The sequence below is a fragment of the Dendrobates tinctorius genome, unplaced genomic scaffold, assembly GCF_039654945.1.
Source record: "Dendrobates tinctorius isolate UK_male_01 unplaced genomic scaffold, ASM3965494v1 ptg000231l, whole genome shotgun sequence".
Classification (NCBI taxonomy): Eukaryota; Metazoa; Chordata; class Amphibia; order Anura; family Dendrobatidae; genus Dendrobates; species Dendrobates tinctorius.
Genome location: NW_027361898.1, coordinates 7,982,316 through 7,999,552, shown reverse-complemented (window position 1 = coordinate 7,999,552; position 17,237 = coordinate 7,982,316). Strand labels below are relative to the sequence as shown.

The 17,237-nt window shown below is 45.1% G+C and overlaps 1 protein-coding gene across 1 annotated transcript; it reads right to left on the bottom strand.

Moving 5' to 3' along the window:
• Nucleotides 1-61: 61 nt before the first annotated feature.
• On the bottom strand, nucleotides 62-9,353 carry C8G (complement C8 gamma chain). Its single transcript, XM_073556060.1, has 7 exons — nucleotides 9,135-9,353; nucleotides 3,581-3,732; nucleotides 3,416-3,489; nucleotides 1,311-1,418; nucleotides 953-1,054; nucleotides 741-779; nucleotides 62-246 (listed from the first exon to the last, which is right to left on the bottom strand). Exons 1-7 carry the CDS (start codon nucleotides 9,267-9,269, stop codon nucleotides 233-235), a joined length of 624 nt encoding a protein of 207 aa, XP_073412161.1. The 5' UTR covers nucleotides 9,270-9,353; the 3' UTR covers nucleotides 62-232.
• Nucleotides 9,354-17,237: the final 7,884 nt, after the last annotated feature.

Sequence of the window (17,237 nt, the reverse complement as noted above, 5' to 3'; positions counted from 1 at the left end):
AGTACAGTGCAGAGCAGTGCTAGCATGGCACCCAACTCAGAAAACTGCTCCAGACCATACATAAAAGTGGGCAAAATCTTATATTTGCAGGTAATTTCATGATTTTACTGGGAAATAACCATTACGTTGGGCCCAGCCACCCCCACTCCCACCAAAGAGTACCATTCCCACAGGGGAGTGTCTGTATATAACGGGCTTGTATGAGCATATACAGAAATGATGCCTGCCGCTGTCATCTTGGGGTTTCTAAAATAGAAAAGATGAAGAATTAAAGGGGAATTCCACCAATCTACAACCTTCCACAACTATATTATGTAACCATGCACAGACCCTAAGCTCATCCCCCACGTCTAACAATCGTCCTCGCACTCCCATCATATACTGTACGTGCTGTATATTCCTGTTTTTTTCTTTTTTTTGCACAACGAGGTGGGGCTTGTGCAAATTTGCATAATAGGGGTGTTTCTTGAAGTTTGGACAGAAAGGGGATAGGGCTTAAAATATATCACAATGTTAGTTGGAAATGCCCCTAAAGCCTGCAGCTTATAATAGTGCGACGGGTATCATATATGTCTCAGTGCTGGAGAGAGGTGACATATGGAGGATTTTACAATGCCTGTCGCTGATACCATTGAATACTACAGTCCTTGGTCTGTAAAGGGCAGATAACAGGGAGAAATAGGTTGCATTCAAGGGCACAGCCTATACAGAAAAGATAAGATTTCGGTGGGATGACTTACCATTAAGAATATGGAACTGATCTGCCATTTCACAGAAACCTGAAAAAGAAAAGTATGACGCTGTTATGTACCCTCTCCAAAAAAAGGGACTGCTGGGGTTCATAGGCTCAGATTTATTATGATGCAAACCTTTGTGTCACTACGCCTCACCCTATCAACACTAAACTTTATGAAGCTCCACCCTGTTGTCTAAGTGTAACGCCAACACCTACCATATGACGGGAAAGGGTAGATATACTGAAGATCTATTCCCTGCTTCGCAGCAAGATCATCCAACTTTCGGTATACGTCGTCACTTACAGAAGTTTTGCGTCCTATAAAAAAAAAAAAATCAATAAAACTTTAAAAGAAAAAAGGAAAATGAAATACTGCCTTGTCTTCTACATTCACAGGGAGCAGTGCATTGTGGGTAGTGGGTACAGATAGGTCACATGACTGATAGAGGAGGGGTGGAGCTAAACTGTTTAAAGGGACATCCGGTTGTATTTTGACAGCAGCTCTGGATGTGGATTGAACAAGTAAAGACAAAAACGTGTAACATCAGGATGTCGGGGGGTCGCACATACTGACCATAGAGCTTAAGGGTTATCCTGTTGTACCTCTGGTAATACAATATGGCGTAATTCTGATAGTCCGTCTCTCCCACAACCATGTCCATCGATCCTGCATATCCCCGTGCTGAGAACAAGGACACATGGATGTAATGTGCACACAATGGACAACTGGCGAAACAATCTGCATGTGGCTGTAAATAAGTCCTAAAGTTTGTTTGAAATTCTCACCCTTTTGAAGGCCTCTGCTTGCTGCCATTGCATTGAAACACCCTTCTCGTCCTACTTCGTCCCACAGCTGAGAGTTTGCATCCAGTTTAGAAAATCCATAGTGAGCAAAACACTCCAGACTCAAGATACACTTCTGTACTTGATGAACATACTACCCAACTGCCCTCTCTCACCTCTGGAGAGGGCAACACTCCATCACAGTATAAACCACACACAACACACGACTAGCAATTTGCACTACAATCAAGAAGTGTTATTCATACTACATATCATTAAAAGTCAATATTTTATTTTTTCCACATAAAATCATACACATACATTTTAAAAAAGTGCCTCAAGCCAAACAAGAGGGGAGAACAGAAGAATGGCAGATAGTACACGATTAGTAAACATGTCCTACAACAATAGAGCTCTGTATATTCCATCACTATCATATTGGTAAGCTTACTGCATGTTGTGAGTTATTTTAGGTTTCAAGACATTATTGTATGATATTTTCTATGAATAACAATTCTTGATCGTAAGATGACTTACTAGTCGTGTGATCCATGTAATTTATTTTTACCGTGTGGTAATTTTTCCATTTCTGTGAGATTCCTGGGTTGTCTATTTTGAGGTCTAGCCACAGATTTTCAATGATATTCAGATTAGGGGACTGTGAGGGCCATTGTAAAACCTTCAGCTTTTGCCTTTTGAGGTCGTCTATTGTGGATTTTGACGTGTGTTAAGGATCATTATCTATATGTAGAAACCGTACTCTTTTCAACTTCAGCTTTTTTACAGACAGTGTTATGTTTGCATCAAGAATTTGTTGAAATTTAATTGAATCCATTCTTCCCTCTACCCATCAAATGTTCCCTGTGCCATTGGCTGCAACACAACTACTCCAAAGCATGATTGATCCACCACCATGCTTAATGGTTGGCGAGAAGTTCTTTTCCTGAATTTCTGTGTCCTTTTTTCTCTACACAAACCTTTGATCATTGTGACCAAAGAGTTCTATTTTAACCTCATCGTTCTAAAGCACTTGATCCAAACTGCATCAGGCTTGTTTAGATTTTCTTTTGCATCATTCTGATGCTGAGTTTTATGGTGATGATGCTGGAGAGGTTTTCTTCTGATGTCTCTCCCATTAAGGCCATAATTGTGCAGTTGTCTTTGAACAGTAAAACAATGTAACAAATTCCAGAGTTCTTATTTGCCTCTATGAGCAGCTCTCACTTAAATTTTGCTTGGTTTTTCAGACCTTATCTTGATCTCCAATGTTTGTTGTAACTGCCATTTCTTAATTACATTTTGAACTGAGGAAAGGGCAACTTGAAAATGCTTTGCTATCTTCTTAGAGCCTTTTCCTGCTTTATGGGCTTCCACCATTTTCATCTTCAGAGTGCTAGGTAGCTGCTTAGAAGAACCCATGGCTGTTGGTTTTTTTTGGCACAAGGTTAGTGGAGGCTAGGTTTTTATAAAGCTGGGAAATTTGCATTACCTGGCCTTTCCTACTGATGATGGTGAACAAGCCATAACCCTAACAGCCTAATTAATGTCGGAAACATTGGTATAGTTATCTGAGCGCACAAATCTCCAAGGGTGCCCAAAGTTTAGCATTGGCCCATTTTCTTTTTTGTATTTTTTTAAAATGTAAAAGATAAAAATATATATATATTTTGCTTAAAATACAAAGCAAATGTGTCATCTATAACGTTAGCTCTTTTAGAGATCATTTCACCTTCTACTTGCTTACCTGTTCACAATAACAGTAATTTTGACAATGGGTGCCCAAACTTTTACATGCCACTGTTTATTTGTGTCTATATATTTATTCTCCCATGGTTATTTTATGATAAAATTGTCATAATAAGATCCACCTTGCTGACTGTCTCCAGTATTACCTACTTTTCAGGGTGAACCGTCCCTTCGTTTTTTTGCTCGGTAGGTAAGAATGTTGAATCTCCCAACAGATCCCGTCCCTAAAAGAGAAGATGATATGAAATATCCTGTAGAGTGCACACAGGGGCAGCACACTGACACATCCTTCTGTGCTGCTGACGGTTTCCTTACAGTTTTCGGAACGTGCTGACCGCCATTATCTCCTCGTCCCTGTCATTCGTAGACAGCGTGGCCTGGAGTATAGTGGCCTCCACACGATGGTTGTTTGTCTTCAGGTAATTACACTCCGATGCAACGGAGAGAAGGTACCACTTTCCTGAGAACTGAGAGTGCAACACCCATCATTGATGTTCATAATACAGTGATAAACTCTAAGTATAGAAATTTCTGTGATCTGTACGACACAGCTGTGGTGCAGGAATATCCAATCCTATCCTGTGTCATACTGTCTGCTGAGCCGTGCATCTAATCCTATCCTGTGTGATACTGTCTGCCGAGCCGTATATCTAATCCTATCCTGTGTGATACTGTCTGCTGAGCTGTGTATCTAATCCTATCCTGTGTGATACTGTCTGCTGTGCCGTGTATCTAATTCTATTATGTGTGATACTGTCTGCTGAGCCGTGTATCTAATCCTATCCTGTGTGATACTGTCTGCTGAGCCGTGTATCTAATCCTATCCTGTGTGATACTGTCTGCTGAGCTGTGTATCTAATCCTATCCTGTGTGATACTGTCTGCCGAGCCGCGTATCTAATCCTATTATGTGTGATACTGTCTGCCGAGCCGTGTATCTAATCCTATCCTGTGTGATACTGTCTGCTGAGCTGTGTATCTAATCCTATCCTGTGTGATACTGTCGAGCCGTGTATCTAATCCTATTATGTGTGATACTGTCTGCTGTGCCGTGTATCTAATTATATTATGTGTGATACTGTCTGCTGAGCCATGTATCTAATCCTATCCTGTGTGATACTGTCTGCTGAGCCCTGTATCTAATCCTGTTATGTGTGATACTGTCTGCTGAGCCGTGTATCTAATCCTATCCTGTGTGATACTGTCTGCTGAGCCGTGTATCTAATCCTATCCTGTGTGATCCTGTCTGCCCAGCTGTGTATCTAATCCTATCCTGTGTGATACTGTCTGCCGAGCCGTGTATCTAATCCTATCCTGTGTGATACTGTCTGCTGAGCCGTGTATCTAATCCTATCCTGTGTGATGCTGTCTGCCGAGCCGTGTATCTAATCCTATCCTGTGTGATACTGTCTGCTGAGCCGTGTATCTAATCCTATCCTGTGTGATACTGTCTGCTGAGCCATGCATCTAATCCTATCATGTGTGATACTGTCTGCCGAGCCGTGTATCTAATTCTATCCTGTGTGGTACTGTCTGCCGAGCCATGTATCTAATCCTATCCTGTGTGATACTGTCTGCTGAGCCGAGCATCTAATCCTATCCTGTGTGATACTGTCTGCCGAGCCGTGTATCTAATCCTATTATGTGTGATACTATCTGCTGTGCCATGTAACTAATTCTATCATGTGTGATACTGTCTGCCGAGCCGTATATCTAATCCTATCCTGTGTGATACTGTCTGCCGAGCCGTATATCTAATCCTATCCTGTGTGATACTGTCTGCCGAGCCGTATATCTAATCCTATCCTGTGTGATACTGTCTGCTGAGCTGTGTATCTAATCCTATCCTGTGTGATTCTGTCTGCTGTGCCATGTATCTAATTCTATTATGTGTGATACTGTCTGCTGTGCCGTGTATCTAATTCTATTATGTGTGATACTGTCTGCTGAGCCGTGTATCTAATCCTATCCTGTGTGATACTGTCTGCTGAGCTGTGTATCTAATCCTATCCTGTGTGATACTGTCTGCCGAGCCGTGTATCTAATCCTATTATGTGTGATACTGTCTGCCGAGCCGTGTATCTAATCCTATCCTGTGTGATACTGTCTGCTGAGCCGTGTATCTAATCCTATCCTGTGTGATACTGTCTGCTGTGCCGTGTATCTAATTCTATTGTGTGATACTGTCTGCTGAGCCGTATATCTAATCCTATCCTGTGTGATACTGTCTGCTGAGCTGTGTATCTAATCCTATCCTGTGTGATACTGTCTGCCGAGCCGTGTATCTAATCCTATTATGTGTGATACTGTCTGCTGTGCCGTGTATCTAATTCTATTATGTGTGATACTGTCTGCTGAGCCGTATATCTAATTCTATCCTGTGTGATACTGTCTGCTGAGCTGTGTATCTAATCCTATCCTGTGTGATACTGTCTGCCGAGCAGTGTATCTAATCCTATTATGTGTGATACTGTCTGCTGAGCCGTGTATCTAATCCTATCCTGTGTGATACTGTCTGCCGAGCCCTGTATCTAATCCTGTTATGTGTGATACTGTCTGCTGAGCCGTGTATCTAATCCTATCCTGTGTGATACTGTCTGCTGAGCCGAGCATCTAATCCTATCCTGTGTGATTCTGTCTGCCGAGCCGTGTATCTAATTCTATCCTGTGTGATACTGTCTGCTGAGCTGTGTATCTAATCCTATCCTGTGTGATACTGTCTGCCGAGCCGTGTATCTAATCCTATTATGTGTGATACTGTCTGCTGAGCCGTGTATCTAATCCTATCCTGTGTGATACTGTCTGCTGAGCCGTGTATCTAATCCTATCCTGTGTGATGCTGTCTGCCGAGTCGTGTATCTAATCCTATCCTGTGTGATACTGTCTGCTGAGCCGTGTATCTAATCCTATCCTGTGTGATACTGTCTGCTGAGCCGTGCATCTAATCCTATCCTGTGTGATACTGTCTGCTGAGCCGTGTATCTAATCCTATCCTGTGTGATACTGTCTGCTGAGCCGTGCATCTAATCCTATCCTGTGTGATTCTGTCTGCCGAGCCGGGTATCTAATTCTGTCCTGTGTGATACTGTTTGCCGAGCTGTGTATCTAATCCTATTATGTGTGATAATATCTGCTGAGCTGTGTATCTAATCCTATCTGTGATACTGTCTGCTGAGCCGTGTATCTAATCCTATCCTGTGTGATACTGTCGGCCGAGCCGTGTATCTAATCCTATCCTGTGTGATGCTGTCTGCTGAGTCGTGCATCTAATCCTATCCTGTGTGATACTGTCTGCCCAGCCGTGTATCTAATCCTATCCTGTGTGATACTGTCTGCCGAGCTGTGTATCTAATTCTATCCTGTGTGATACTGTCTGTCGAGCCGTGTATCTAATCATATTATGTGTGATACTGTCTGCTGAGCCGTGCATCTAATCCTATCCTGTGTGATACTGTCTGCCCAGCCGTGTATCTAATCCTATTATGTGTGATACTGTCTGCTGAGCCGTGCATCTAATCCTATCCTGTGTGATACTGTCTGCCCAGCCGTGTATCTAATCCTATTATGTGTGATACTGTCTGCTGAGCCGTGTATCTAATCCTATCCTGTGTGATGCTGTCTACTGAGCCGTGCATCTAATCCTATCCTGTGTGATACTGTCTGCCCAGCCGTGTATCTAATCCTATCCTGTGTGATACTGTCTGCCGAGCCGTGTATCTAATTCTATCCTGTGTGATACTGTCTGCTGAGCCGTGTATCTAATCCTATTATGTGTGATAATATCTGCTGAGCCGTGTATCTAATCCTATCCTGTGTGATACTGTCTGCTGAGCCTTGTATCTAATCCTATCCTATGTGATACTGTCTGCCCAGCCGTGTATCTAATCCTATCCTGTGTGATACTGTCTGCTGAGCTGTGCATCTAATCCTATCCTATTTGATACTGTCTGCTGAGCTGTGCATCTAATCCTATCCTGTTTGTTACTGCCTGCTGACCTGTTTATCTAATCCCATCCAGTGTGATACTGCCTGCTGAGCTGTGTATCTAATCCTATCCTATGTGATACTGTCTGCTGAGCCGAGTATCTAATCCTATCCTGTGATACCGCCTGCTGTACCGTGTATCTAATCTTATCCTGTGTGACACTGTCTGCTGAGCTGTGTATCTAATCCTATCCTGTGTGATACTGTCTGCTGAGCCATGTATCTAATCCCATCCTGTGTGATACTGTCTGCTGAGCTGTGCATCTAATCCTATCCTGTTTGTTACTGCCTGCTGACCTGTTTATCTAATCCCATCCAGTGTGATACTGCCTGCTGAGCTGTGTATCTAATCCTATCCTGTGTGATACTGTCTGCTGAGCCGTGTATCTATTCCTATCCTGTGTGATACTGACTGCTGAGCCGTGTATCTAATCCTCTCCCGTGTGATACAGTCTGCTGAGTCGTGTATCTAATCTCATCCTGTGTGATACTGTCTGCTGAACCGTGTATCTAATCCTATCCTGTGTGATACAGTCTGCTGAGCCGTGTATCTAATCCCATCCTGTGTGATACTGTCTGCTGAGCTGTGTATCTAATCCTATCCTGTGTGATAATGTCTGCTGAACCGTGTATCTAATCCTATCCTGTGTGATACTGTCTGCTGAGCCGTGTATCTAATCCTATCCTGTATGATACTGTCTGCTGAGCTCTGTATCTAATCCTATCCTGTGTGATACTGTCTGCTGAGCTGTGTATCTAATCCTGTCCTCTGTAACACTGCCTGCTGAGCCGTGTATCTAATCCTATCCTGTGTGATACTGTCTGCTGAGCCATGTATCTAATCCCATCCTGTGTGATACTGTCTGCTGAACCGTGTATCTAATCCTATCCTGTGTGATACTGACTGCTGAGCTGTGCATCTAATCCTATCCTGTATGATACTGTCTGCTGAGCTGTGCATCTAATCCTATCCTGTATGATACTGTCTGCTGAGCTCTGTATCTAATCCTATCCTGTGTGATACTGCCTGCTGAGCCGTGTATCTAATCCTATCCTGTGCGATACTGACTGCTGAGCCGTGTATCTAATCCTACCCTGTGTGATACTGACTGCTGAGCTGTGTATCTAATCCTACCCTGTGTGATACTGACTGCTGAGCTGTGCATCTAATCCTATCCTGTGTGATACTGTCTGCTGAGCCGTGTAGCTAATCCCATACTGTGTGATACTGTATTCTGAGCCGTGTATCTAATCCTATCCTGTGTGATACTGTCTCCTGAGCTGTGTATCTAATTCTATCCTGTGTGATACTGTCTGCTGAGCTGTGCATCTAATCCTATCCTGTGTGATACTGTCTGCTGAGCCGTGTAGCTAATCCCATACTGTGTGATACTGTATTCTGAGCCGTGTATCTAATACTATCCTGTGTGATACTGTCTGCTGAGCCGTGTATCTAATCCTATCCTGTGTGATACACAGCTCAGCAGACAGTATCTAATCCTATCCTGTATGACACTGTCTGCTGAGCTGTGTATCTAAGCCTGGTTTTTCTGTACATCAGTGGTGTATTCTTCTTGTATCTGCCCCAGATTTAGGGCAGATGATCAGAGTTGTAGGCCTGCATGCATCGCTGGGAGTTGTTTCACTTGGGTTGGACATTACAGGCTTTTCTGCAATACTCACAGCTTACAATTTAGCAGAACTACAAGCACCAGCATACCCAGCTTTTCCACATCAGCCAAGGAAGTGTAAGATGTCTATATCTGGGCACTCAGTGACTATAACATACGGATACCCCCAAAACACATCATGGTAGTGCAGTGCTGATGCTAACTACCCCAGCGGCGACACTCGGCTGTGCCATCCAAGCCCCCTCCCCCTCTCACCTGCTTTAGGTTGAAGTTGGGCACAGTCTGTATCTTTTCTATTGGACTTTCTTTTGGCTTCTTGTTCTTTTGTCCACATGTATAAAGAGGGGTGCACAGGATGACAAGGACTAGGGCCACTTTTGGGGGTGACATGACTTGTGTCGGAAGTAGAATGAAGTGTTCTCCACTCACAGTCGCAGCACAGAACTATGTACACGATTGGTGTTTGCTGGATGGTTAGGAAATCATTATCTGGGCTGTTTGCAGAGCCTTGTGTTGCCCCAAAGGTCAATGTCTCAGGCCTCCCTCAAAACTGGTGCTGATCATAATAGAGAACATGTGGGAGTAGAGGTGTATATTGCATCTGGGAGCACAGCTATAATATAGTAACACTGCTATACTGTGCAGCCAGTGTATAACGTAGTATCACCGCAATACTGTGCAGCTGGCGTACAATGTAGTATCACCGCTATATCGTACAGCCAGTGTACACTCACTGGCCACTTTATTAGGTACACCTGTCCAACTGTGTGTTAAGACTTAATTTCTAATCAGCCAATCACATGGCGGCAACTCAGTGCATTTAGGCATGTAGACATGGTCAAGACAATCTCCTGCAGTTCAAACCGAGCATCAGTATGGGGAAGAAAGGTGATTTGAGTGCCTTTGAACGTGGCATGATTGTTGGTGCCAGAAGGGCTGGTCTGAGTATTTCAGAAACTGCTGATCTACTGGGATTTTCACGCACAACCATCTCTAGGGTTTACAGAGAATGGTCCGAAAAAGAAAAAAAATCCAGTGAGCGGCAGTTCTGTGGCCGGAAATGCCTTGTTGATGCCAGAGGTCAGAGGAGAATGGGCATACTGGTTCGAGCTGATAGAAAGGCAACAGTGACTCAAATTGCCACCCGTTACAACCAAGGTAGGCAGAAGAGCATCTCTGAACGCACAGTGCGTCGAACTTTGAGGCAGATGGGCTACAGCAGCAGAAGACCACACTGGGTACCACTCCTCTCAGCTAAGAACAGGCATCTGATGGCTACTTTCAGCAGGATAATGCGCCATGTCATAAAGCTCGATTCATCTCAGATTGGTTTCTTGAACATGACAATGAGTTCACTATACTCAAATGGCCTCCTCAGTCACCAGATCTCAATCCAATAGAGCATCTTTGGGATGTGGTGGAACGGGAGATTCGCATCAGGGATGTGCAGCCGACAAATCTGCGCCAACTGTGTGATGCCATCATGTCAATATGGTCCAAAATCTCTGAGGAATGCTTCCAGCACCTTGTTGAATCTCTGCCACGAAGAATTGAGGCAGTTCTGAAGGCAAAAGGGGGTCCAACCCGTTACTAGCATGGTGTACCTAATAAAGTGGCCAGTGAGTGTATAATGTAGTATCACCGCAATACTGTGCAGCTGGCGTACAATGTAGTATCACCGCTATATCGTACAGCCAGTGTATAATGTAGTATCACCGCTATACCGTTCAGCCGGTGTATAATGTAGTATCACCGCTATACCGTTCAGCCGGTGTACAATGTAGTATCACAGCTATACCGTACAGCCGGTGCACAATGTAGTATCACAGTTATACCGTACAGCCCGTGTACAATGTAGTATTACCGCTGTACTGTACAGCCGGTGTACAATGTAGTATCACCGCTGTAACGGGGTCTTCTGTGCTGTAATACCTCTTACATTACCACCCCGTGTTTCAGGAGGTCCACTCTGCTTTTCCTCACTTCTGAATGAAGGGCGCTGGCTTGAAAGGCTTTGTAACATGGGAACAAATAGAAGATTACTGCTTCTCCACGTATTTCCGGTGTGACAACATTTTACTCATCGGTTTCAGAATATATATATATACATACAGATGGCAGGACAATCAATATGTGTCGGGCCAGTAGATAACAGGCTCCAATTAAGACGCCAGACGTACATTACAATAGCCATGGGATTTACAAAGGTGGGGGGAGGTCAGAAGTGGGATATCTCGTTTACCTCTGCCCAGGGGTCGTAGCTGGTCGGTTGCTGCATTAAGGGCATACATCTCACATTGCACCTATCATACATGCATCTCCTATTCGGGGTGCTGGGGGGTTCTGTAACAGCGGTGATACTACATTATACACCGGCTGTGTGGTATAGCGGTGATACTACATTATACACCTGCTGTGCGGTATAGCAGTGATACTACATTGTACACCGGCTGTGCGGTATAGTGGTGATACTACATTATACACCGGCTGTGTGGTATAGCGGTGATACTACATTATACACCGTCTGTACGGTATAGCAGTGATACTACATTGTATACCGGCTGTACAGCATAGCGGTGATACTACATTGTACACCGGCTGTACGGTATAGCGGTGATACTACATTATACACTGGGTGTGCAGTATAGTGGTGATACTACATTATACACCAGCTGTACGGTGTCCAATAAATGATCAATATTTCCGCATTGATGACAATTTATTTTCTTAACCTTAACCACATTTTGGATGGTTTCAGCTTTCAAAAGAATAATTTATACAACCAATGGATGAATTTAACGTCAGGTTATAAGCTTTTATTTACATAACATGGATAAGCGACATAACTTCTGTCAGGGAGTGTACACCCACACACAGGATAGTTCAGCAATGGATCAGATTGCGGCTCCATGCTTAGAGGATAGCAGAGCACCTTTCGTGGGTCCTTGCTTCGCAACACGAGATGTGCTGGGAGGTGGATGGAGTTGAGATATATAAAAGGTTGGGAAGGTTTAGAATTACAGATCAGTCTGAGGGAAGGCTGAGAGCAGGCTGACAGGAGGTCAGCCTGAGGGGAGCTCAAGGCGGAGGAAGACAGTCAGTCAGGCGAGGCTGAGGACTGGTCTTAGTGGAACTTGCTTCCTAGGAAAGGAACAGAAGGAGAAAGACGTAGAACTGCAACCTAAGCTTCCATAAGAGAGAGAAGGAACAGCGCGGAACGAAGGAGTAGGAGAACAGAGAGGAGTTGTGGGGTGGAAGAGGAACCCTGCCTATAGGTTCTCAGCGCAAGGCCGGGGCCCGGTCCCCGAGGTTGTATGGACTCTTCTGGTTCTGCAGCAGACACCGGTGGAGTAGTTGGCTGTAAATGCACTACTCCCATCCAAGACTTGGGTCACAACAGCATCTGTATAGAGAGCCGGGACTCGGGATAAAGGGAGTCCCCGAAGTATGCTACAGCTGTCTGCCGTACAAGGAGAGTTGTTAGGAACCTCTGACAGGAGGAACTTCAGAGTACCACGGTACTGGAGCTCTTCACACTAAAAGGCGCAATAGAGGAGTCGTTCAGGAAAGATACATGTTGGCGGAGTGTTGGAGAGGAGAATCCTGTCTTGCCCGGGAGGTTGATTGAGTCTCTACCCTGGAGGACACGGCACAGAGGCAGGCACCAGTGTGTACCACGAACTGTGAGTAAAGCTTTGGAACTACAAGCCCTGGTGTCTTCCAGTCTTTGTGCGCCAACACCGTCAGCACCGCTACATCTGGGTATCCTCCTTTACACTACCTGCGCCTATACACTGCCCTGGGGTTACAGTGTCACCTGTGGGGAGCTATACAATCTATGCTGCAACACACCATCAGCCCCAGAGGATCTGCACGCAGCGTTGGCTTAACATCTTGCTTGCCAAACACCACAGGTGGCGTCACGAACTATTTAATCACATAAAATATATCATAAACCACCATTGATTTGGGCGCCCAGGGCCACGGACCGGGTCACTGCTGCTGTGACACATTCCCCTGACACCGGCCCGGTACCGAGTACCCCACAGCCCTGGGACGGGGCAACCCACTTACGCTATTTCCAAGTCTGCATTTGTCACCCCGTTTGGCTTATTACAGTTTCGAGTTATGCCATTCGGGATGAATAATGCCCCTGCGACCTTCCAGAGGCTGGCTGACCGGCTTCTGGATGGTCTCCAGGACTATGCTTGTGCCTACCTGGATGACATCGCCATCTACAGCGCGACATGGGATGAGCATCTAAATCACCTAGAGACCGTATTGGACAGGATCCACAAGGCCGGAATCACCTTGAACCCCAACAAGTGTCACGTGGGCAAAGCAGAGGTTCAGTATTTAGGACATTGGGTGGGAAGTGGGAAACAGCGACCACAACCAGCCAAGATTGAGGCCATAGCCAAATGGCCCACCGCATGCACTAAAACCCAGGCCATGGCGTTTCTAGGGACAGCTGGGTATTATAGGAAATTTGTCCCCAATTACAGCAGCGTAGCCAAGCCCCTCACTGATCCGACCCGTAAGAACCTCCCCCCGCCAGGTAACCTGGACCCTCGAGTGTGAGGAAGCCTTCCGCCAGCTAAAGGATGCCCTCACAAATACCCCGATTTTGGCCGCACCCGATCCAAATAAACGTTTTGTGGTTCACACAGAGGCTTCCATGTTTGAATTGGCAGTGTTGAGCCATGTCGGGCCGGACGGTCAACACCGCCCGGTAGCTTACCTGAGTCGGAAACTACTGCCCCGCGAAGTAAGCTATGCGGCCATCGAGAATGAGTGCCTGGCAGTAGTATAAGCACTCAAGAAGTTACAACCCTATTTGTATGGACGACCGTTTTCCCTCCTAACGGACCATAATCCCCTAGTGTGGCTTAATCGGGTCTCTGGGGACAATGCCAGATTACTGCGGTGGAGTTAAGCCCTACAACCTCTAGACTTCACTATCCACTACACACCCGGCAAACAAAATGGTAACGCCTATGGACTAAGTCGCCAAACGGAAGTTGTACCAACCCCATAGACTTCGGTCATCCCCAAGCCAATCTGTTAAGGATCAGACTTTGTATGCCGATCGCGTCGCTGAAAAGGGGGAGCCGTGTTACAGAACCCCCCAGCACCCCGAATAGGAGATGCATGTATGATAGTTGTAATGTGAGATGTATGCCCTTAATGCAGCAACCGACCGGCTGCGACCCCTGGGCAGAAGTAAATGAGATATCCCACTTCTGACCTCCCCTCACCTTTGTAAATCCCACGGCTATTGTAATGTATGTCTGGCGTCTTAATTGGAGCCTGTTATCTACTGGCCCGCCTCATATTGATTGTCCTGTCCTCTATGTATATATATATTCTGAGACCGATAAGTAAAATGTTGTCACACTGGAAATACATGGAGAAGCAGTGATCTTTTATATGTTCCCATGTTACAAAGCCTTTCAAGCCAGCGCCCTTCATTCAGAAATGAGGAAAAGTAGAGTGGACCTCCTGAGAAACGGGGTGGTAATGTAAAGCGGTATTACAGCAAAAAAGACCCCGTTAAAACCGCTATACCGCACAGCCGGTGTATAATGTAGTATCACCACTACACCGTACAGCCAGTGTATAATGTAGTATCACCGGTATACCGTACAGCCGGTGTACAATGTAGTATCACTGCTATACTGTACAGCCGGTGTACAATGTAGTATCACTGCTATACCGTACAGCCGGTGTACAATGTAGTGTCACCGCTATACCGTACAGCTGGTGTACAATGTAGTATCACCGCTAGCTATACCGCACAGCCGGTGTACAATGTAGTATCACCTCTATACCGCACAGCCGGTGTATAACGTAGTATCCCCGCTATACCGTACAGACGATGTATAATTTAGTATCCCCACTATACCGTACAGCCGATGTACAATGTAGTATCCCCGCTATACCGCACAGCCGATGTACAATGTAGTATCCCCTGTTGTGAGCTCATTTTCGGGTTTGCCTCTGGTTTCAGGTGAGGGTTATGGAGCTGGCTGTGCTGACAGAGTAGTGAGTTCTCTATCTGGACTCCCTCTGTTGGTGAAGGGAGGTAATGAAGCTGATCTAAATGGCAGAGACCGGCCACCTGAGGAAGAGGACTGCGATTGGACATCAGGAGTTTCTGATTGGATTTAAGGCAGCCGACTCCCTAGTTTCTTGCTGGTGATCTTTCGTGACTGTGGCTTCTGGTTTCCAGTTTGGTTCCTGCCTTCTTAAAGCTAAGTTTTCTCTGCTATTGTTCATATGAGTTTTTGTCTGGTTTACTTAGTTTTTGTGTTCAGCCAGCCCTGGCTGGGACTGGGCTGAATCCCCATTTTGTCTCTGATCAGTTGATCTCTTTTGCTCTGTCTTCAGAATATACCTGAGTGCTGATATAGGGAATTGAAGTCTAGCGACTTCAGGGCTTTTTTCTATCAGACGTGTTGGACATTTTTTGGCAGGGTTTTTTGCGTGATTGCAGACAGCAGCTTTTCTTTCCTGTCCTTTCTAGTTGGTGAGGGCTCCATCGTTTGCTCAGCCTATCTTTCTATCTGTGTTTGTGTTTTCATCTTGTTTCACCGACAATACATGTTGGGGGCTGTCTATTGCTTTGGGGTCTGTTCTGGGGCAGTTTAGATTTTCCCTTTCTTTCTTTAGGCTTATTTAGTTCTCCGGCCGTGACGAGGCATCTAGGACCACTGTAGGCATGCTCCACGGCTACTGCTAGTTGTGTGGATAGGATCAGGGGTCTGCAATCCACTAGTTACCAACCTCCGGTTTTCTGGGCTTAGCTTGCTTTTTATTTTTTCCTTCTCGGTGACTCATTCATAACAGAATCACCAGCCATACCGCAGATTCTAGGGTACTCAAAAGCAGGAGAGAATTGTGTAAAAAAAAAAAAAAAAAAAAAGTGTCAGAATTTTTTTTTTTTTTGTATGTATATTTTCTCCTCTTTTTCTCTGGGCCGTAGGAGGTTTTTTTTTTCTTTTTCTCCTTGATGGAGATTAAGCAATTGTCTGATCGTGTGGAGCAGCTCGCTGCTCTAGTGCGGGGAATTTCCGCCTATCTCATTCATTCACATGCTGTTGAACCAAGGATCCCTGCTCCTGATGTGGTTTTTGGGGTTCGGTCTAAATTTTTGAATTTTAAGAATAATTGTAAATTATTTCTTGCCTTGAAGCCTAACTCATCGGGGAGCTCTGTGCAGCAGGTTAAAATTGTCATCTCCTTGCTGTGCTGCGATCCTCAGGATTGGGCGTTTTCTTTGACACCTGAAGATCCTGTTTTGACTAATGTGGATGCATTTTTTCAAGCCTTGGGGTTGTTATATGATGAACCTAATGCTATTGATCAAGCTGAGAGAGCCCTATTGGCATTGAACCAGGGTCAGGATCCTGCAGAGTTATACTGTCAGAAATTCTGAAAGTGGGCGGTCCTTACTACATGGAATGATAGTGCATTGGCAGCTCTCTTTCGGAAGGGTTTGTCTGAAACTTTAAAAGATACTATGGTGGGATTTCCTGTTCCCTGTGGTCTTGACGATTCTATGTCATTAGCCATTCAAGTTGATCGGCGTTTACGTGAACGCAAGACTACACGGGAGGCGCTGCCACCTTTTGAACAAATGTCTGAACCTATGCAATGTGATAGAGTTTTGTCTAGGGCGCAACGTCAGGAGTTTAGAAGGCATAATAAGCTGTGTTTTTTCTGTGGAGATGCCTCTCATGTTATTTCTGTCTGCCCTAAACGAGAGAAACGTTTTGCACACACATTTGCTGTGGGTGGTGTACAACCTAAGTTTCTTTTGGCAATTACTCTGATCTGCTCCTTATCCACATTTTCCGCGAAGGCTTTTGTGGATTCAGGAGCGACCTTGAATCTGATGGACTTGGATTTTGCTAAACATTGTGGTTTTCCTATGACACCTCTGCGGATGCCTATTCCTTTGAGGGGTATTGATGCTACTCCTTTGGCGAAGAATAAACCTTAGTTTTGGATCCAGGTGATAGTGCAGGTCGCCCCAGACCACCAAGAAAATTGCAGATTTTTGGTGTTGCATAATTTACATGATACCATTATTCTGGGTTTTCCCTGGTTGCAAATCCATAATCCGGTTTTGGATTGGAAATCTGTGTCTGTGGAGAGTTGGGGTTGTCGGTGTGCTCTTGGCGACACTCCTGTTTTCTCCACCTCTCCCCAGTCGCATGATGTTCCTGACTATTTGGCTGATTTTTATGATGTATTTAGTGAGAGCAAGTCTGCGTCTTTGCCTCCTCATAGGAGTTATGACTGTGCAATTGAGTTGAGACCTGGGTGTAAATTTCCCAAGGGTCGACTTTTCAA

Bases quoted from the DNA above. Each gene is read 5' to 3' on its own strand.
- C8G (XM_073556060.1), bottom strand. From the start codon at position 9,269: ATGTCACCCCCAAAAGTGGCCCTAGTCCTTGTCATCCTGTGCACCCCT. The intron at 1,419-3,415 runs GTAGGTAATACT...CCTTGTTCTCAG, and splicing joins GGGACGGTTCACCCTGAAAA to CACGGGGATATGCAGGATCG. The intron at 1,055-1,310 runs GTCAGTATGTGC...TTTTTTTTATAG, and splicing joins GATAACCCTTAAGCTCTATG to GACGCAAAACTTCTGTAAGT.